The 20,588-nt window shown below is 46.4% G+C and overlaps 4 protein-coding genes across 5 annotated transcripts; 1 reads left to right on the forward strand and 3 right to left on the reverse strand.

Moving 5' to 3' along the window:
* Window positions 1-112: 112 nt before the first annotated feature.
* LOC4332568 (pathogenesis-related protein 1) lies at window positions 113-1,106 on the forward strand. The gene is made up of 2 exons (XM_015775619.3): window positions 113-392; window positions 561-1,106. Exons 1-2 carry the CDS (start codon window positions 206-208, stop codon window positions 854-856), a joined length of 483 nt encoding a protein of 160 aa, XP_015631105.1. The 5' UTR covers window positions 113-205; the 3' UTR covers window positions 857-1,106.
* A 1,231-nt stretch (window positions 1,107-2,337) lies between these two features.
* Window positions 2,338-4,726, reverse strand: LOC4332569 (probable pectinesterase/pectinesterase inhibitor 21). Its single transcript, XM_015774644.3, has 2 exons — window positions 2,836-4,726; window positions 2,338-2,545 (listed from the first exon to the last, which is right to left on the reverse strand). Exon 1 carries the CDS (start codon window positions 4,573-4,575, stop codon window positions 2,878-2,880), a length of 1,698 nt encoding a protein of 565 aa, XP_015630130.1. The 5' UTR covers window positions 4,576-4,726; the 3' UTR covers window positions 2,338-2,545; window positions 2,836-2,877.
* Window positions 4,727-9,591: 4,865 nt separating this feature from the next.
* LOC4332570 (uncharacterized) lies at window positions 9,592-11,079 on the reverse strand. The gene is made up of 5 exons (XM_015773039.3): window positions 10,817-11,079; window positions 10,619-10,697; window positions 10,463-10,533; window positions 10,262-10,318; window positions 9,592-10,135 (listed from the first exon to the last, which is right to left on the reverse strand). The coding sequence occupies exons 1-5, from the start codon at window positions 10,955-10,957 to the stop codon at window positions 9,983-9,985; spliced, it is 501 nt and encodes a 166-aa protein (XP_015628525.1). The 5' UTR covers window positions 10,958-11,079; the 3' UTR covers window positions 9,592-9,982.
* Window positions 11,080-13,093: 2,014 nt separating this feature from the next.
* On the reverse strand, window positions 13,094-14,608 carry LOC4332571 (uncharacterized). 2 transcript variants are annotated; one of them, XM_015773375.3, is made up of 2 exons: window positions 14,489-14,608; window positions 13,094-14,305 (listed from the first exon to the last, which is right to left on the reverse strand). In XM_015773375.3, exons 1-2 carry the CDS (start codon window positions 14,582-14,584, stop codon window positions 13,544-13,546), a joined length of 858 nt encoding a protein of 285 aa, XP_015628861.1. In that variant the 5' UTR covers window positions 14,585-14,608; the 3' UTR covers window positions 13,094-13,543. The 2 variants fall into 2 exon arrangements, with proteins under 2 accessions (XP_015628861.1, XP_015628862.1); XM_015773376.3 differs by having other exon boundaries at window positions 14,484-14,582.
* Between the last annotated feature and the right edge of the window lie 5,980 nt (window positions 14,609-20,588).

Below are 20,588 nucleotides of genomic sequence, written 5' to 3' on the forward strand. Positions count from 1 at the left end.
GCCGGCCGGTGCTCACCAGACACCAGAGTACCAGACCCATTCAGGCCAGGGCTCACCAACCCCCCACCTTTGGCGCTACCTATTTAAACCGCTAGCTGCCACTCTCTCCGGCATCCACTCAAGCAGAGCAGAGCAGCGGCAAAGCAAGTGATCTCTTTAGCTCGGATCATCTCTGCATTTGCATTTGCAGCTGCTCGTCACGGCAATGGCATCCACCAACAGCTGGACCCACGAGATCGAGTCGCCGGTGGCCGCGCCGCGCCTGTTCCGCGCCGCCGTCATGGACTGGCACACCCTTGCCCCCAAGATCGCCTCCCACATCGTCGCCAGCGCCCACCCCGTCGACGGCGACGGCAGCGTCGGCAGCGTCAGGCAGTTCAACTTCACCTCAGGTATATATATATATATATACCGCCGTCCACTAAGCTCAATATTCCATCATCCCCGAGATGCACTTGATAGTGCGGTGGCAAGGGGTGTGTGGTTTCAACTATGACGTCCGTCCCGTGTTCAATCCCCAACACGTTCATAATTACATTCACCTGCTGTTCTTTCTGCAGCCATGCCATTCAGCCACATGAAGGAGAGGCTGGAGTTCCTGGACGTGGACAAGTGCGAGTGCAAGTCGACGCTGGTGGAGGGCGGCGGCATCGGCAAGGCGATCGAGACGGCGACGTCGCACATCAAGGTGGAGCCGGCGGCGAACGGCGGGAGCGTCGTGAAGGTGGAGTCCACGTACAAGCTCCTCCCCGGAGTGGAGGTGAAGGACGAGATCACCAAGGCTAAGGAGTCCCTCACCGGCATCTTCAAGACCGCCGAGGCCTACCTCATCGCCAACCCGGACGCTTACAACTAAATCGTCATCATGCCTATGCCCCCAAAATATGTTTGATAATATTTGATCTTTGCGAGTGTGTATGATCGAAATAAAGCTGCTTCCAAGCAGTGATTGAGAAGTGAGCAGCGAGAAGCTTGGTGTGTGGTTTGGTTGCTGTCGGAGAATGGTTTTGTTTGACATGATGCTGTCAACACCGGCTATGTTATGTATCTATCTAGCATCTACCTGTTGGTTTTGCGTGGGAATAAAAACATACTATAAAAGATAATGAGCTCGGAAGCTACTATCTGTGAACTGTGAAGTACTCTGCTTTGGAAGATATCAGCTCACTGTCTTCTGCTTCCTCATAGAAAGTTTCACTGAACATGATTACATTTCACTCCTTTTCAATGAGGATTAGATAGCATATCAGTAATCAGTCTGGTGAGGCCGTCGAAAATTGATTTTTGTATCAATAACTATTGGTTGCCACCATTTCTACCTATCATGTAGTACTACACTAGGGAGGTGGATTTTTTTCCCCCGGAGAAAGGATGTCCCTCTCATTTTAATGTTTTAATAAGATAGATAAATATGTGAGATATCAGTACATAAATATGTAAGTATAGATCATTTCCCAAACCTTAATGAAATTGGATGACCTTCCTTCAGCTGTCCCGGAAAAAAAAATCAAAGTAGAAAAATTAATAAATTTGGCTATGTAGCGTAAGTTGAATTTAAACTTACCCCTTTATATAGTGATATATCATATATTTTTCTTTCTTGTTATTTTTTTTAAAAAATATGATTTAGATGGCATGCAAATACAGACGAGAAGAAATAAACCTTCCTTACTAGTTACTACTCTATCTTTTAAAATTCTAATAGTATACTGCTGTACTAGTTACTAGTTAGAAGGAAAAATCGTTTTTCATACTGATACAAGATACAAATGATGTTTCCTTGTCGTCTAATCCATTTATTGCATTCAAATTAACTTTCAAAATTATTTTGCAGCACATTCTAAATTATTTTGCATGTCTAAATTAACCAGAGCAAATTTTATAAAAATTATGATTGTTTTGTGTGTGTTGTTGGATTTAGGGTAGTATGCTTGTTTGTTTGGCCTGCGGCCTGAGTCCGGGACATTTAACTATTTGCAATTCATAATCCCTCATGTATCTATAATATGTGAGTATAGTAACAAATTTTTAATTACCCATTCAAAAGTGACAAATAGTTAATTATTCCCATGAGTCCCTGTTGAGAGTTGTGTGCGGTGTTACCGTGTTCGAAAGCTGGAGTCCCCAACGCTTTGTATCGAACCAAACCTTACGCTTTCAGTAAAAAGCTGGGCTCTCTGGGCCTTTCTCTAAAAAAAACTATGATTGTATTTGTTAATTACCGGTTAGCACAATTTAAACAAGTCATTTAAAAATTTATAACAATAGCTGATGATTTTAGAAAACTACAACTTAATTCATTTTGTAGAACTAAATTTACCATAGTTAGTTAACGTATATTCACAATCAACTTTGTTTTTTCATTGTGATATGTAAAAGTTGGATTTTATGTTACATGTTTGTAGAGAAATATATCACATGTTAATATATCATCTCAATGTTTAAACTATTTTAAATGGCATGCAAACAACGGTAACGTTCCCTTCAGAGTTAAAATCCACTCCCCTTGGCAGCTAGTACAACTTGCAGTTTGCAAGTTCATCTCCTGCATTAAAACTAGCAAAAGTTTGAGTACGTTTCAGAAACAGAAGAAGTAAAACTCTGTCAAACCTTATCTATTAGTTTCACCATTTGTCGATCAGTAAAAACAATAATCGATTCGTAACAACCCGTACAACACGTAAATATAATTAAGTAGTACTAGTATATGCAATGTACTACGCGTACGCAAATTCTATGGAGAAAAGAATGCATTTCTATGGATTAGAGTACAGCAGAGAACGCTATAGAGATCACAGGAGTTGACGACGACAGCAACATGATGCAAACAATTACCCGCTAGCATATATATAGGCCGACGAGACGACGCACGATGGATCAGTGTATCCTCCCTGACTGCTCCTGCGGCAACAGGCCGGGGATGAACGGCACGCCGAACTTTGGGAGCCACGTCTGTCCCTGGATGAACCTCTCGACGGTGTACTTCTGCTGCGCCTGCTGGTACGTGACCGTCTTGACCCCTCTCCACTTGGCGCGCTTGCTCATGTCGGCGCCGTCGCCGCGGTTCTCCACCTCGGCGTAGTAGCAGGTGTTGAGGCCGAAGTCGCCGAGCCACGGCAGCCACCCCTGCGGGTCGATGAACCCGCCGATGTCGGACTGGATGTAGAGCGTCCGCGAGTACTCCTTCCACGGGCGGCCGAGGAACGTCTTGAACTTGGCGGCGTCGGCCTTGAAGTCCTCGTGCGGCTCGATGGTGCAGTTGTGGATCACCGTGCCGCCCGCGGAGTGCTTCTCCTTGCGCCCCTGCGCCGTCACGATGTTCTGCTGGTTGTCCATGCACCGGCGCACCTGGATCCGGCAGTTCTGGAGCACCACCTGCGCGTTGCCGAAGATGAAGTCGATGGTGCCGGTGATGGTGCAGTCGCGGTAGTACTGCCTGCTGGTGTGGGTGTAGAGCGTGTCCTGGTGCCCGTCGAACTGGCACTCGTAGAACGCCGACTGGTCGCTCTGCACGCGGAGCGCCACCGCCTGGTGGTTCTTGGACCCGGCCGTGTTCTCCACGCCGATGCCGCGCATGAAGAACCCGTTGCCGATCGCCTCCATGGTGGCCGTGTCCTTGGTGGTGATGTTGAGCATGAAGCTCTTGTTCCCCGTGATGATGGTCTTGGTGGCGCCGTCGCCGATCATCACCAGGTTCGTCACGTTGCGCGCCACCGACACGTACTCCTTGTACGTCCCGGCCTTCACGTACATCACGTACGTCCCCGTGCTCTTGACCGGCACCTTGGCCAGCGCCTCATTGATGGTCTTGAAGTCGCCGCTGCCGTCCGCCGCCACCGTCACGTCCGGCTTGAACTCCTTGGAGCCCGGGGTCGCCTCCAGCAGCCGGCGCTTCGCGTTGGACATCCACACGGGCACGCCGTCGTCGCCGAGCAGCCGGCGGCTGAATCCGGTGATGTCCAGGTTCGCCAGCGTGTCGGCGAACTGGTCCACGATGGCGAGGATGTTCTCCGTCAGCTCCTGCGAGCTCTTGAGCGCCTTGCGCATCTTCTCCGACGCCTCCGTCGACGTAGAGTTCTCGAACCCGTCGAGGCACGTCTCCTGGTACGTCAGCGCCGAGCTGAGCCACGTCTTGACGTCGTCCACGGCGCGCTTGAAGTTGCTCGTCTGGAACCCGCCGAGCTTGTCGAACGTCGTCTTGAGGTCGTCGATGGCGTAGTCGAGCAGCTCCTCGCAGTCCTTGAGCGCGTCGGACGTGCGCGGGTCGTTCTTGAGGTCGTTGAGCACGGCGGACTCCCTCACCGCCTTCTCGATCCGCTCCGACGTCGCCTTGAAGATGGCCTTGGCGAGGTCCGTCGGGTTCGTCGCGTTGCCCGCCGTCTGCTCCAGCGTGGTCTCGCACGTCTCCCGGTAGTCCACCGGCTGGCAGAACGACTTGATCGACTTCACCGACGTCGACAGCTCGCCGTCCTCCTTGGCATTGCTCGACCCGTTCTTGAACGACACCACGCACACCGCCGCCACCACCGCCACCACCAGCACGGTCGACGCGCCGATGATCGCGCCTTTGCTCATTGCAACACAATGCAACCACCAGTCGACGATTCACGCGAGATATGTATCAAATGATCGATTTTGCGCGCGCGCGCAAAGGCGTCGGGATCGATCGATGCGTCGTCCCCTACCAGCGGAAGGGGTCCGGTTTATTCGGTCTAAAAATTGGAGCAACGAGGAGGAGGAGGAGGAAGAGGAGGAGGAGGCGGCGGCGGCGGCGGCGGCGGTGGCATCTCTTATACGAGCCCGCGCTAACTTTGGACATGGCGAAAAACGACGGTGGTTGCGCATGGGCGTCGGAGGTCGCCACAGGCCGAGGTGAATGGAGAGCCACACGACGGATGCCGCCAGTTTGTTTTTGCTTTGCTCGTGGGGATTTTCTAGTTGCATGCAGGCAACCATCTGAAATTTTGTTGTGCTATCGGCTCTGAAATTTTGTTGTGCCGTACTGCCGTCGGCCACTACCAAGGGTGAAGCTCCTGGAGCTGCTATTGGTGGAGCTGCATGTAGGCGCCATGTTGAATGAAGGCCACGCCAATGTGTCCGATAATGCTTATGCACGGGTGCCCGATGAGAGAGAAAAATATCCGGCGCTCGCACGTCTCATTCCACGTCACTTGGCTCCCCACACCTCGCTCGGCTCGCCTCCTCTCCCCCGTTCGGCGCCGCCTCCTCTCCCACGAGCTCTCTCGCTTGCGCCGCCGTCTCTCCCCAGCCGACCTCACCCGCACAGTCTCCTCTCCCGTCAATCTCGCCAGCGTCGTTTTCTCCGTTGGATCTGCCGCCGCTTTTTGTCTTCCTGGACGTTGACGGCGGCTTCGTCCCCGTGGTGGCGGCCGACGCGGAGGACGACACACGTGCGGTGAGGTGATGGCGGCGGCGGTGGTGGTGTAGGCTCGCCGGCTCCCTCTCTCCCCCAGGAGCACTCTCTCCTCATCTCCGCCGCCCTCCCCCTTCTCCTCCTACAGATCCGATGATGGGAGTGGTGGAGAAGACCTACGCGAGCAAGCCTGTGTTCATCGGAGAGAAGGAAGATGCAGTCCATACTAGGTTCTGTGTGTTTTTTTTTCTGTGTTTCAAGCTAGTATACTCGTGATGTTCTTTTGTGTTTGGATCAAATGTCAGTGGATATTTCGATAGTGTTCTATATTTCTATTTTCGACACACAGGTTTTGTTGATGTTTCAATGGTTCAAAAACAATGTTTCAGTTAGTGTACTTGTGATGTTTCTTTGTGTGTGTGTATCAAATGTTTGAAGTGGATTTTAGATAGTGTTTAATATTTTCAAATACACGGGGTTTGTTTTGATGTATACAAGGTTTAAGTGTTTCAATGACTTAAATCGTTTATTGTATATATTGAATTAAATTGTTTCATCTAACTATCTCACTATGTTTCACTTTTTTTTAAGAACTGTAACATTTTTTTTCTAAGTGCTGAAACATCTATTATATAATTAAAGGAATAGAAAAAGGAGCCTCCACGTTCGCTCTCATGGCCTAGAAATTCTCACATTAATCGGAGAAAAAGAAAAAACAGAGTCCATATAGAAATACAATTTACAAATAGCTGAAATTCGGAATTAAAAATAAGGAATATTAGAAGAGGGGACTAGAGTCCATATAGAAATACAATTTACAAATAGCTGAAATTCGGAATTAAAAAATAAGGAATATTAGAAGAGGAGACTAGAGTCCATATAGAAATACAATTAGAAAATACCTGAAATTCGGAATTAAAAATAAGAAATATTAGAAGTAGAGTATAGACTCCATATAGAAATACAATTAGGAAATAACTGAAATTCGGAATTAAAAATAAGGAATATTAGAAGTAGACTATATAATCCATATAGAAATACAATTAGGAAAAAATAGAAATTCAGAATTAAATATATAATTTAAGGAATAGAAAAAGGAGCCTCCACGTTCGCTCTCATGGCCTAGAAATTCTCACATTAATCGGAGAAAAAGAAAATACAGAGTCCATATAGAAATACAATTTAAAAATAGCTGAAATTCGGAATTAAAAATAAGAAATATTAGAAGAGGAGACTAGAGTCCATATAGAAATACAATTTACAAAGAAATTTGGAATTAAATATATAATTAAAGGAATAGAAAAAGGAACCTCCAAGTTCGCTCTCATGGCCTAGAAATTCTCACATTAATCGGAGAAAAAGAAAAGACAGAGTCCATATAGAAATACAATTTAAAAATAGCTGAAATTCGGAATTAAAAAATAAGGAATATTAGAAGAGGAGACTAGAGTCCATATAGAAATACAATTTAGAAATAGTTGAAATTCAGAATTAAAAAAAGGAATATTAGAAGAGGAGACTAGAATCTGTCTATATAGAAATACAATTAGGAAATAACTGAAATTCGGAATGAAAAAAAGGAATATTAGAAGAGGAGACTAGAGTCCATATAGAAATACAATTAGGAAATAACTGAAATTCAGAATTAAAAAAAAAGAAATATTAGAAGTAGAGTATAGAGTTCATATAGAAATACAATTAGGAAATAACTGAAATTCGGAATTAAAAATAAGGAATATTAGAAGTAGAGTATAGAGTACATATAGAAATACAATTAGGAAATAATATAAATTCGGAATTAAAAATAAGGAATATTAGAAGTAAAGTATAGAGTATATATAGAAATACAATTTAGAAAAAAAAATAGAAATTCGGAATTAAAAAAATAAGGAATATTAGAAGTAGAGTATAGAGTCCATATAGGAATTTAAAACTAACTAAAATTTGGAATAAACATAATAAAATTAAAAGTAGAGTTTAGAGTCTGTATAAAAATACAATTTACAAATAACTAAAATTCAAAATTAAGAAAAACATTGGAAGAAGAATTTAAGGTCAATATAGGAATACAAATATTGGAATATAATTTAGAAGCAACTGAAATTCGAAATTAAAAATTAAAGAATATTGAAAGATGAGTTTAGAGTCCACATAGAAATACAATTAGAAATAATAAAAATTCATAAATAAAAATGAATTAAAAAAAGAAATATTAAAAGACGAGTCTAGAGTCCATATAGGAATATATATAATTTACAAATAACTAAAATTTGATATTAAAAATAATTAATAACTAACACGTATATAAAATATAATATAAATATTACACATTAGTAGTTTTGTAAAGTTATTGTAAAATTTAAAATTATGTTGTCATTTTAATATATTTGAATAATATAATGAGAAAACATATATGCTATTATATGAGAGAAAATATAATGATGCTAGCCGCGCAATCTGCGCGGGCCACTATGCTTGTTATTTTTATAAAGGGTGAAACAATGTCCAATTTTAAATCGGGCGTCCGAATTTGTAGACGGCTAGGCGCCTCCCAGTACGTTGCGTAGGATGAAACCATCGTTCAGGCCGGTTAGGAGGCAAAACGAATCGGTTTGGTAGTTGAGGGATACATATCAGACTCGTCTTATTCCATATTTTTACTAGTATGGGGTGGGAGTGGAAGAACTCGAAAGGCCCATAACTCAGGGACTAGCTAGTAGAACAAGGAGGAAAGGAGGCCACCTTTTTACTCAGCCTTACTGTTGAAGTGTCGATGAAAAACTGAAAACATAGATAAGTCCAGCAAGCAAGTGGTTAGCCTCTTAAAACGTGTCGACGATGATGTATCACGTCACGTACGTTCTCGTGCAGATCAAAAGGGGAGGCTAGCATACACGGCCTCGGCCTGTACAAGTTGTACTCTACGGAGACAGCGACCTCAGCCCTCCGAGACGCAAAATGGGACGGGTCAATTCACCCAAAAGTTGGAATACTTGGGGAAATGTCAAGGGCTGTGCTCTCTTAAAAAAAAACCATCAATAAGCTTAAAGCCAACGGATCGATTATACGTCAAGCATCACGTAAGTTTGATGGTACTTCCTCCGTTTCACAATATCATTCTAACATTATATATATATATATATATATTGATGTTAATAAATTTTAGATATAACATCAATATAAATGTGAAAAATATTAGAATTACTTATATTGTGATACGGACAGAGTAGTAACAAAGGTGAACGTCTGATTACGGCTTCCCTGCCGCATTACCAAAATGGAAGAGAGTGGCGCCAAAACACGACACCAGCTTGCTTAATTATACTACTAACTCCCAAAAGATTAAAGAAATAGAGGGAAAAAAATCGACCGGTAGATTGCCGGATTGTTATCTGACAAATCTCCCAACGGGAGATATTTTACTCCCGTGTACGGATACTTCGAGTAGCACCACCGCTGTGTGCACCTCTCAATAAACAATACCCATGACATGCAGGGAGGGAGCCGAAAGAATGTCCCAGTACTCGTACAAGAAACATCTCGACTCACTCTGTCCTTTTTTTCCCCTTTTCCAAAACGAAATCGAGAGGGGGAAACACATCCACCCGCAAGATTTTTTTCGATGGACCACCAGATGGCCTCTTTTCCAAACTGCTACAGTACTAAACTACGTCTACAAACAATCTGCCATGCACGAGATGCCCCGGCTCGCATGATCGCCCCCCCGACCGGCCATTCCGGATTCCCATCTCTCCGGAGCCAGCAAAAATCGCCGAAAAAATCCTCTGGTCCAGGCGACCCGGCAGGCCCAGCAGCAACCGCAACTTTGCTCGCCGGAAAAGGCGCCCGGCCCACCAGCCACGAGCGGGGCAATCCCACGACACCACCACACAAGCGCGATCGTGCGATCGTCCAATCCAACGGCGTCTTGTTAGCGAGCGTTGAAGGCGGCAGCGGCGTATCGTTTTCGGTCGTACGGCTGCAAAAGAGCACTCCAGAACACCTCCAGTGCACATCCATCGCCCACACGATCTTGACGCGCGCGCGCGCGCACAAAACACACAAAAATAAACGTCAATTTGCAATCGTCAAGAGTAGAGAGAGTCGCTAGAAACATCAACTGATGGCAACATCCACACGGCGTCGAGGAAAAGAAACCATTTCTAATTGCTGCAAGATGCCAAAAGATGCCAGCCCGAGAGGCAGAGATCACTAGAGACACATCAATAGTAGCACCAGTAGTGTAACAAATTGGGAATACACTGTGGGAGTAGGACAGGGACAATGACACAGGAAGGCAGAAGAGGACGCATGATGAACACATCAACAAGAGAGTGAAATTCAGGACGAAATGTCGACAAGATATTGGAATCTTTGGCCACGCACGCACCAATTCTTGGGTGACGCGGCCGGAATCGAACGGCACACCCGACCCAACCCAACCCAGCGAACTAAACGGAGTCAATCATCTGATGACCTAAAAAAAAGGGAAACAAATTCTGCCAAATTTTATTGGTTTTTCTTTCCCGTTTGCTTCCTCTCTTCTTCTGCTTGTCTCTCTTTTCATCACTTAGAGGCGTGTGCACGTCTCGTACACCGGCGCGCCGGTCACCTGCGCGACTGCGCCGGGTAGGGCGCGACGCGCGTCCTCCGTGTGCCGTCCGACGGCACGCGGCCACCGACGCCGCCGCCGCGGCTTCCGCCGTCGCCGCTGACGATGTCTTGCAGCATCTTCTGCAGGTCCTCGAGTGTGTCCGGCTTCTGCACGCGGCGAGATCACCGGTCATCGCTTAAGTATGATAACTAAGCCTTTTTTTAAAGGTGATAATTGTGGCGATTACGATACGAATTGGTAGAGAAAGTGGTTGCGTGCTCAATTGCGCCTACCTCGTTTTTCACGTTATCCATCATCACCAGCATCTCCTGCATGAAATCGGAGAAATCCTGGCCGTCGAAAAACAGGGCAGAATTTTAATAAAGAATATTATATACTAATATATTTTATTGCACTATTAGCCCCAAATTTTTTTTTAAAAAAGAATGATAATATTGGTTGCTACGCAAGAAAAAAAATAATCGAGGTTTCACCTGGTCGTCGTCGTCGAGGGGATCGAACAGCCCGGCGTCGTACATGGCTCGCTTCCCCTTGTCGGACAGAACTGCAGCAACCGCGCAAAAAAGGATTTCGTTCGATCATACACGTAGCGAGCGCAAACTGGGGGCGGCCGAGCGGGTGAGCCTTACCGGAGTACGCCTCTTGGATCCGCTGGAACCGCCGATTGGCCTCGCCGGGGTCGCTCACGCACCGGTCCGGGTGCCACTTCTGCGCGCGCAAAAAAAAGGATCCAATTCACAACACAATCCATCACCTACGCGCGCCGGCGCGGGCGCGGGCGCGGGCGCGGCCGACGGGGGAGAAGAGAGCGGAGGCGGGGGACGTACCATGGCGAGCCTCCGGTAGGCGGCGCGCACGTCGGTGGCGGACGCGTTCTTCCGGATGCCGAGCAGGGAGTAGTAGCAGCACGCGGACGCGCCGGCGCCGGCGCCACCGGAGGCATTGCCGGATCCGGCGGAGGCGTCCATGGGGGTGCGGTGGCGGGGGCGGCGAGCGAATCCGCGCGGCGAGGAGGGCGGGGCGATGCGAATTGCTACCGCGGCTGCATCGAATTGGGAGGGAGAGGGGAGAGGAGATGGGTTTGAAGGGCGCTTGGAAAAAGAAAAAAAAAGGTTATTATTCCGCGAGGAGGAGACGGATGCGTGGGAAAATATCTAAATAGAGTTTTTGGTCGTCGGGGGTTGGGGCCAGGTGAAGGTTCGAGAGCTCGTGCCGATGCGAGATATTTTCGACGCCCGTTTCGGGCTTCGCCCTCGGGGTTCGCGAGTATTTACGAGTTTGGGATTCTCTCTCGCGGCGCGTCTGCCTTCTAGAGCCGTGAATTACGCTGCGTGGGCTTTGAAGATTTGGGCTCGTCGGGGCATTAGGCCCATTTTCCCTCGGTTCAGGCCTTCAGGATAAAATTGGTTGTGGGCCTTTGCTACCAGCTGAGGCTCATTTTGAAAGAGGATATATAAAGGACTTTTTAAATTAAAAAATGGATCTTAAAGGATATTTTTTTTTCCTAAATAGTTCTTTGGAACAAAGGATTTGATACCATTGAATTTTATGAGTTTCCTTTGGAATAGGTCCAAAGTTAGCATGAAGTTCAACCTCTTGGAAAGTCTCTTTTCATCCAATTCGTATGTTTTCATTCGGTCCGTCCAAATGGTTTCCCTTATGTTTTGCTTTTTTTTTTTGTATAGGCATTCTTGCCAACATCATGTGTTTTACCATCGTTGTGTGATTGTGTCTGTGATAGCTAACAGTTACGAACACCATGATTCTTTTAAGAAAAAAAATCATGTGTTATACCATCCCTATTGTTTCAAAGAGGGTTAAATAGCTCGCAGTTCTACATAAAAGTATGGTGAAACAACTTGTAATGAAAAGCATTCCCAATAAGCATGATCAACAGGCCTGGGAAGCATGATAGAGATCTGCAAGTTAAGAGTAGTATGATAATTCAATGAGCTATGCCTGGCTAGGCATGGTTGAAAAAAAATCCTATGTGTTTGGAATGATACAGGCGGCAGGGAAAAGAGTACAACTAAGAAAATAATACGTACTGAGAGGATTAGTTCCATACTCAGTACGTACTTGTATGGAATAAATTAGCCTCAATCTCCATGTGAGGGTTTAACCGAAAGACCTTACAGTCTTTACAGTCTTACATATGCTAACCCGCGAAACAATGTCCACTTACATCCCAAGTTCAGAGTACAAGCAAAAATATCCAAATCTGAACCAGAACACTTGATTAATCCACAGAACATAAGGTGTGAGAATCTTCACAATGTGGGAAGATCACATATCCAACTCCAGAATAGATGGAACAGAATTTATATCACATCTCCTATTCACTGTTACAGTTAATTACTCCATAACCATTGTAAACTGTGAATGACATCGATATTCAATGTCAGTCATCAAACTCCCATGACCATTGCAAACAGCCCACCTTCCTCCAGCGATATTCAATGTCAGTTATCAAGTGGAGTACTTGTAGAACAATATACTTCATCCGTCCTAAAAATAAACGAATCTATAGATATGATGTGATATTTTATAATATAACAAATTTTAAGATATCTTTGTACAAATTTGTTGTACTAGAAAATATAACATCATATTTAAGATTAATTTATTTTGGGACGAAGGGAGTACACCGTTGAATATTTTCAAACCAAAATAACGAAATGCGTGAGAGTTGATAGTAAATATAGTTTGAAGCTAAGCCTCTTGCAGTGAATTGTACCAAAATTATCACAAGAAAAATTAGCCAGCCACATGGGGAACCAGCTACTCCTACAACAGTAGGAAGGATTGATACATTATTCAGGCATTAGGCTCCGGACACCTAGGATCATAATTCCTCCGAAATTGAAGAAATCCATCTCTAAACAATTAAATCGGAACAGCACAATCATCAAGTTACGCAATATTCGGACCTGCATATAGCATTCGAAGATTATTAGAAAGCAAGGGAACTATTAAGCATGGTTTGATTTTGACCGAAACATCAGAGAACCAGATGATCTTTGACAGTTTCACGGAAGTAGGCACTGCCCCGCTCAAAGGAACATTTTTTTTTTAAGATAACCGGCATCTACACCCAAAGGATGTGCACAGCTCAAAGGAACATGCATGAAAATAAATATAGAATATATAATGATCCGACCTGCCTAAGATAATTGCGATATAAAAACCTATAGAAACAGGAGAGCTAAACATAAAGATCACCTAATTAAAGTTTGGCATTAAGCAAAAGCAATTACTCAACCCCAGAATTGCCATTCAAAGAGATAAATGAAAATTCGCATCTAACCAACTAACCAAGATCTTCAGAAGCAACGCATAACTGAATCCCAAAAATCCTAAGGACCTTCTTCAGACTGAGCACCACAATCGAACCAAAGACCATCGACATGCTAGAAATAACTGAATCCCAAAATTCCCAAGGACCTTCCTCAAACTAATCAGCATAATCGAACCAAAGACCATCGACATGATAAAAACAACACAGTAGCACTACTCCCACAGTTCACCGGAGCAAATCGACAGAGGCCGGCATCTCATTCTTTATACGGGTCCCTCTGAGCTCTCTGCATTTCCAAGTTATACAACGCCTCTTGCACCAGAGCCGATTGGGCAGCAGCATCCACGGTAGCAGGAGTTTGCTGCCACATCCTATCTCTGATCTCTTCTCGCAGGCCTCTTATGAATAATGCCACGTCGAAGCAGTTGCTGGAGACTGGATCGAACAGCTTGGCATGGTACAAGCGCTCCTCGAACTGGTCTCTGTACTCGCTCACTGTCATGATCCCCTCCTGCCTCAGATCCAAGAGTGCCGTGAGCTTCTGCTTGTGATCATAGGGCCCAAATCTCTCCTCCACGGCCTCACAGAACCGACCCCAATCACGCTCATGGCGCTTCTCATAGGTCATCATCCACAGCTCAGCCATCCCCTCCATGTGCATCGAAGCCCAGGAAACCCACATCTTCATTGGCATGCCGTAGAACTCGAAGTAGCGCGTGCACTTGGTGATCCACAGGCGCGGGAACGTCCCGCTGAAAGTGGGGAACTTCAGCTTCGCCAGACGAAAGAACCCTCCCGAGTAGCCGTCGATCCTGGCGGCGCGCGACGCCGCCGCCGCCGCCTGCTCCTTCTTCACGTCCTCCACCAGCGCCGCCGCAACGGCGATCTGCTTGGACAGCTCCTCGAGGCGATGTTGGTGCCCCTCGACCACCTGGCTGAGCAAGGGCAGCGCCTTCAGCTGCTCCGCGATGCGGTCCAGCTTCGCCTCCATCTTGCCGTCGGGGAGAACCGTAGGTTGCTGCGGCCCAGAAATTTCGAGACAAATCAGGTCCGATGAGGTCGGAGGCGTCCGCGAACGAGACAAATAATTAGGTTTTCAAAGATCAAATAAACCATGAAGAAGACGAATAAATAAAGAACACTAAAAGAGAAAAAGAAAATCATGGCGCGGGTCGAGAAGGGGTGGTTGCTACGACCTCACCTTGGCCTTCGTTCGATCGTCTCGTCTCGTCGGCGTCGCCGGTTGCGCTGCAACCTGCTGCGGCGGAGCACGCGGAAGCGGTGGGCACTTCTCCATCTCCTCGGGGAGAGGCGCCAGCTTAAGATGGTGTTTGGTTGTTGGGGATAAAATGGAGCTAAATTTTAGTCCCTCTTAAAAAAATATAAGTCCCTATTATAGGGACTTATAATTTTCCCAAACAGCCCCTAAGTGCTTCCTTCTCTACTAAGCTGGGCCAAGAGAATAGGCCCATGAAGATTAGGGCTTTCTATCCTTCTACTGTACTTTTTTTTTCCAAATTAGATTTCTTTTCTGGTTTTACAGGCTTCCTATATATTTTAGGCTGCCTATATTTTAAGGGTAGAGAATTACAAAGTTGACAAATACTTATACAATTATCCTCACCAATAATGTTATTGCTAATATGTTTTGGTCTTACTTCCTTCGATAATAAATCTTTGACGTTGATGATAAATTTTGAATTGGAAATCTTATTATGTTGCGTTCGATATTTTGCACAAATTTATCAAACTAATAAAATAACTAGGGGATTTTCCCTTAAAATTTTGTGCAAGTATATATAATTGAAATATAATTATGGATACAGTATTTGTAATTTCTACTCCAGCGGTCCCTAAGTCAAGATGCATGGCCAAAAATAAGGTGTTTTAGGGGGGGTGGAGGTAGTACAATAGTAGATTTACAAAGTAAATTTGAATCATATACAACTCCTATACAACTCCTAGCACACCGGCGAGCTGGCGCCCGGCTAGTGGCCAAAACGACCCGGTGTGCTAGCGGCCAAAAATCCAATAATCTTATAAATTCAATATCTTCCCAACCGTAAATCCGTTTGACTCCGTTCAACTTCCAAAATTCCTCAAATCTCGAGATCTATCTAATGGCACGCTTAGAGGTCATTAATAGGGCTTTATTTTCGCCGTTTGTTGAGTTGTCCCATTTTGCGTGTAGTTTCGGAGCCCGAAGACCCGCAGTGCGAGGATTTCGAGGATCAAGCTCAAGATCTCGAGCGAGGCAAGCCACCTTTGAATATCTTGAGCCTATATTTGAACTTAATTATGTTGCTTGAAAAATATTATGCATTGATAGGATCACACTTAATCTGCTTGTCCCGTCTGCAAGGCAGATTGGAGGACCTACCTATTTGTTGCATTTGATCCTTCCTCTGTTAATTGTTATACCATGTTTCCTTGTAACCACCTAGTCACGCCTCGGAAATCGTGCACTCTGCACAAGTATCGACGGTCGCCTTCAAACCTAAAATCTGAGTAACTTCTTGGGTAAAACTTGGGTTTTACAAAAGACTTGGAAAACCCGACACCTGGGTCGGTGCTTGTGAACTAAATGAATTTCCAAAACCGCGGACCGGGGAACGTACCGGGTGTACGGTTTCCCGCTCTTGCACTTAAGGACCGTTTCCTTGGAATTTCATCCGAACTTAAGACAAGTACGACCACATGGGTGGAATGGGACACCCCTGGCTGAGTAACTAGCTTATCAGGGGAGCCTTGATGCCGAGAGACATGTGGATTCGCCGGGGTGGTGTCGGGGAGGACCCCCGGGCTTCCTGGCACAGTATGGTCTGGGACCTAACCTGTTGTTGGTCTGGGACCCCTCTCGTCGGCATATGGTAAACCTGTGTCGGCTTTCGAAATGCCTTGTCATGAAAGCTTGGAGGTCTCCCGACGTGGCTGATCCCCACGGGCTGGGTGATCCGGGTTAGTAATATCGTGTGGGTAAAGTGTACCCCCTCTGCGGAGGTGAACAAACTGTTCGAACAGCCGTGCCCACGGTCATGGGCGGATGTGAGGTGATTCCTAGCGTAGTTTTGTTTGACTACTGCCTTATGAAATTGCTGTTGTGGAAAGGGGATCGATGTTTGGAAAATCTGCAGCTGATGGGATCAGCTAGGCCCGGGTGGCCGTTTGAAAGTTGTTGGCCCGGGTGGCCGTTTGAAAGTTGTTGGCCGGGTGCCAACCTTGAATCAATTCAAAAGACTGATACATTGCACATACTCCGACCGGACGAGACGCATTGTCTCATCCGTGTCGTTTGAGAAGCACTCACTTAGTTGATTTCAGAAAAGAGTTCAAATAAAATCAATTGCAAAAACAACAGCCTTTCCTTGAAGCCTGCATTAAACACTTATTTCCCGTGGCTTGCAGAGTACTCCCGTACTCACCCTTGCTCTATATAAATAATCCCCCCAGTTGCTGAAGAAGATGAAGCGGATCCCGCTGACGAGGAGTTCTTCCAGGAGCAAGCCGGCTACGATGAGTTTTAGGGTTTCGGCCTAGTTCCCAAGTCGCGCCTGTCGGTGACATGGGGCCGGGGGTATCGTGACTAGAGGCTTGGGTAGCCGCGGTCACCCACGTGGCCTGACCCCCTCGGGGGGGGGGGGGTCGGGCCCGACGGTCGTGGCCACCCCTCCCTCTGTCTCCCCGAGGGGTCGGGCCGCTCCCGTTTCGGCCCCGAGGGCTGGGGTGCCCCGACCCCTTGTGGTTTTGGCGCCACGTGTGTGGGTTAGGTGAGCACAGCGGGCTCACCTAACCGCATTTATAGCAGGTTGGACGAGCGCGCCACGCCGCATTTAATGCGGCGCAGCGCACGCTTATCCGGTCCGTGACCAGTCGCGGTGTGTGACCGGTCACATACCGGTCAGATCGCGGGTTAGGTGGCAACAGGCGGCCTGTCACACGCCTCGCCCTGTCCCGTCGGAATGATGAGAGCTTCCTGGCTCTCGTCCCTAGCCGGAGCCGGCGTGCTAACTCCTGGAGTTGGTATGTCAGTCCCGGTCAGATCCATTCCAGGCTTCAGCGCAAGTATGGCAAGGAAGTCGCTGGCCATTAAATGAAGGTTGAAATGGGCGTCCACCGAAAAAGGGGCGAGCAGAGCAGGAGACGTGCGCTCTGCTTGTCAGAGGTCACTTCCGGCTGTAGACTAGCCCTCATTGTAAAAGCATGTTTCCTTTCTTAGGTGGCGAGAGGCCCTTGTGGTGACCCTTGACCAGAAAAAAAGGAGGCCCAGGCCTAGGAAGAAAAGGGAGAGGAAAAAAAGAGGAGAAGAGAGGGGGCGAACGGGGCTAGAGCCTGAACTCTCTCTCGCTCTCCGGCTCTCTGTATTCCTTCACTCACAGATCCACCAGAACACAGGAGTAGGGTGTTACGCTTCTCAGCGGCCCGAACCTGTCTACGTCGCCCGTGTCTTGCGCATTTCTTCTCTCGCTGACGTTCCTCAGATCGAGGGCGAAGAACCTCACTTAGCGCCCCCGGCCGAACCGGTAAAGGGGGGCCTGCGCGGTCTCCTGGTGAGGAGCCCCACGCTCCGTCAGCGCCTGTGATGTTTGGTCCAAGTCTTGGCTTCCGCTTCCCTTTTGTAATGCAGTTGTGAGCTCGGGATCTGTCCGCAGCCCAACATGACTGTACTCCTACTCTATAATAAACAAACCTCTATTGCTGTGATATTCTGTCTTCCTGTGATACCAGCACTGTTTCCTGGGACCGGTATCGATTAACAGGTTAATTTGGAGCGTCACGGGCTAGTTCCGGTCGGGACTAGTTCGGGGCGTGACAATACGACATATAAAAATTGTTAATAAAACACCAAATAGAATCCTAATGACGATTAAAATGAGGGACGACGGGCAGGCCGTAAAGCAAACGGGCAAGGCGGTTGCCGGGACTTCTAGAAAGTAAAAAAATAAACCCCATTGATAATCATATTTGATTTTTAAAATCTCAATGACAATAAAAAGGAGAAGTAGCGGGCGGGGTGAATAGGAGTATAGTTGCAGAGCCGCCGATGGTTGGCGGGACTTCTAGAAAATAAAAAATGAATTCCAACGATAGTTATGTTCGATTTCCAATGAAGAGGTCGTAGAAGAGTATAATGGCAGCGTTTGACAGGACTTCTACAAATTATAAAAACGAAACCCAATGAGACAATAAACTCTAAAAACTATAAGATCCAAGTTTTAAAGGTTGCAAGGAGAATAAATAGAAATAGTGGTAGATCGAGTAAGAAAAAAAAGAAGGATATGACAGAAGTAAGGGGTAGCAGCTGGTGTGACTTTTAAAAACTATATAATTAGAAATACAAGGATAATAAGGTTTGGTCTTTCAAAGTTTTAAAATAACGAGATAGTTTTTAATAAATTTTAAGTAAAATCATATTGAAAAATATATGATTTCGTTTGGGTGCTAGCCGCGCAATTACGCGGGCCACCAGCTAGTTTATTTAGATGTTCACGTTTGCATCTCGCAAATGCTGCCGTATCAACCACGTGGTGACGACTGACGAGGGCGGGCTAGCTTTCCAGTGGGCCACAACTGGGTTGGGAAATGAGTTCCATCCCGAATTTGGTTTAATGGACGGTGAGGGTTAGGCTGGGCTGGATTAGCTAAAGCTAAAGGGAGTTTGACTGGGCCAACAATTTTGTTTCAGTTTCTTGGTCACCGATATCGCCATTGGCTCAACCCGCATTGCCCTCGACGACTTTTGCGACATGCCATCGCGAAAAACCCTAAAACCAGTTCCGATCTTAAGATTCTGATACAGGCATGGAATCCATGCCATGGATTGAGAGGCTGGTCACAAATCACCACGAAGAAAAGGGGAAGGGGCTTTTTGGGCAAACGTGCTCCTATTCTGACGGCAGTAGTCGGCGAGTGCGGAGAAGACGACGACGACGATGCCTGTTTGGATGAGGACGAGGCAAATTCTGTGTGGCTCCGAGTAGAAGCAGTGGATCACCAAATGAGGCCCAGCCCTCAAGCACACGTTTATCAACCAAGTGATATTTGACAACCCCTTGACCAAATTAAAAAGGCCCATTAAAGTTTTCCGTATAAACAACATTTTCCGCCGTCAAGTTTTCAATGATTGAAGGAAAGCAGAAGCACAACGAGCCCGGAAGGAGTATATTTTTCAGAGAACACAAATCAGTAAGATGCTCAGGATTTCGCATCTACGTTTTCAGGAAAAACAAAGCATCTCGCCATGCAGTTTTTCTTTAGCTGAAAGGCAAGACCAGCTAATTGCCAAGTAGAATCGTGCTACTCCTGCATGTTTTTTTCTTTTGGTTGTTTGGCAATCTAGGAGACCGGAGCTGCTGCCTCCCCAATGCCAAAGGATATGTACCTACCTTTGCACCCAAGAACTCACCATGTGCACGCACACCCTGTTGCTTTATTCCTGGGCATACCACTGCTGATCTCAACGAGTGCTCTGCCAGCCTCTGCTTTTCATTTCTCCCTCAGCCCAATCATCAATTAGATGAACAGAATATGAAATTATATGCTAGTACTCCTACTAATTAAGTGAGCTTTGCAAATTGCCTTGCGTAAAGTCAAGGGATCATTTGCAGAGTTGAACAGCTCAAAACCTCGCCTCAAGGTCAAGGGTCCTCAGGACCTCAAGGACCATGTAAATGGATGAGCTCCTGCGTGAAACCAATCAGGGCCACCACATGGAAGGTTGTTGGATTCAGACATTCAGTTGGTGCAATGAACTGAAAGTCTGAAACTCTGTCCGAGCCGATGCCAATTACTAGTAATCCTATCAGTTGTCATTGCCAATTAGGAGTAGTTAGTGCTGCCATCATCATGGCCTTATGATCAAAACGGACCGGATAAGGCTGTATACTTAGAAGCATCATGATCGTAGGCCTACCAAAAAAATTCTGCTTGCACATATTACAAGCGGAAATATTTGGGGGTTTCGATCGTAGAAAAGACAAGGCCCTGTCAAAAAAAATCGTTCGTGGCAGCTTTGCAACCCTAGAGCGACAGGTAATGGCGTTGTCGAAGCCAGCTGTAGTGCAGATTGCAGAAGCCTACTGTCTTTGAATTCTCCATCCTTTTTTTCTCTTCTTCTATGATTCTATCCGTAGCACAATTCAATGCCCCCGTAGATACAAGTATACAACACGGAAAGACAATCTAGCACGTCGCAGCAGAGAGAGAGAGGAATCAATCAATGAACAAAAAGCTCACCCTGTGGACACGTGTCGGGCTCTGGAGGCCCCCAAGCGTCCGCGTCACCAATCTCGAGGCGGCCACCG

Source organism: Oryza sativa, chromosome 3 (assembly GCF_034140825.1).
Source record: "Oryza sativa Japonica Group chromosome 3, ASM3414082v1".
NCBI lineage: Eukaryota > Viridiplantae > Streptophyta > Magnoliopsida > Poales > Poaceae > Oryza > Oryza sativa.

Bases quoted from the DNA above. Each gene is read 5' to 3' on its own strand.
- LOC4332570 (XM_015773039.3), bottom strand. From the start codon at position 10,957: ATGGACGCCTCCGCCGGATCCGGCAATGCCTCCGGTGGCGCCGGCGCC. The intron at 10,698-10,816 runs GTACGTCCCCCG...TTGCGCGCGCAG, and splicing joins CCTACCGGAGGCTCGCCATG to AAGTGGCACCCGGACCGGTG. The intron at 10,319-10,462 runs GTGAAACCTCGA...TTCGACGGCCAG, and splicing joins CCCTCGACGACGACGACCAG to GATTTCTCCGATTTCATGCA.
- LOC4332568 (XM_015775619.3), top strand. From the start codon at position 206: ATGGCATCCACCAACAGCTGGACCCACGAGATCGAGTCGCCGGTGGCC. The intron at 393-560 runs GTATATATATAT...TTCTTTCTGCAG, and splicing joins GCAGTTCAACTTCACCTCAG to CCATGCCATTCAGCCACATG.
- LOC4332571 (XM_015773375.3), bottom strand. From the start codon at position 14,584: ATGGAGAAGTGCCCACCGCTTCCGCGTGCTCCGCCGCAGCAGGTTGCA. The intron at 14,306-14,488 runs GTGAGGTCGTAG...TCTGGGCCGCAG, and splicing joins ACGATCGAACGAAGGCCAAG to CAACCTACGGTTCTCCCCGA.
- LOC4332569 (XM_015774644.3), bottom strand. From the start codon at position 4,575: ATGAGCAAAGGCGCGATCATCGGCGCGTCGACCGTGCTGGTGGTGGCG.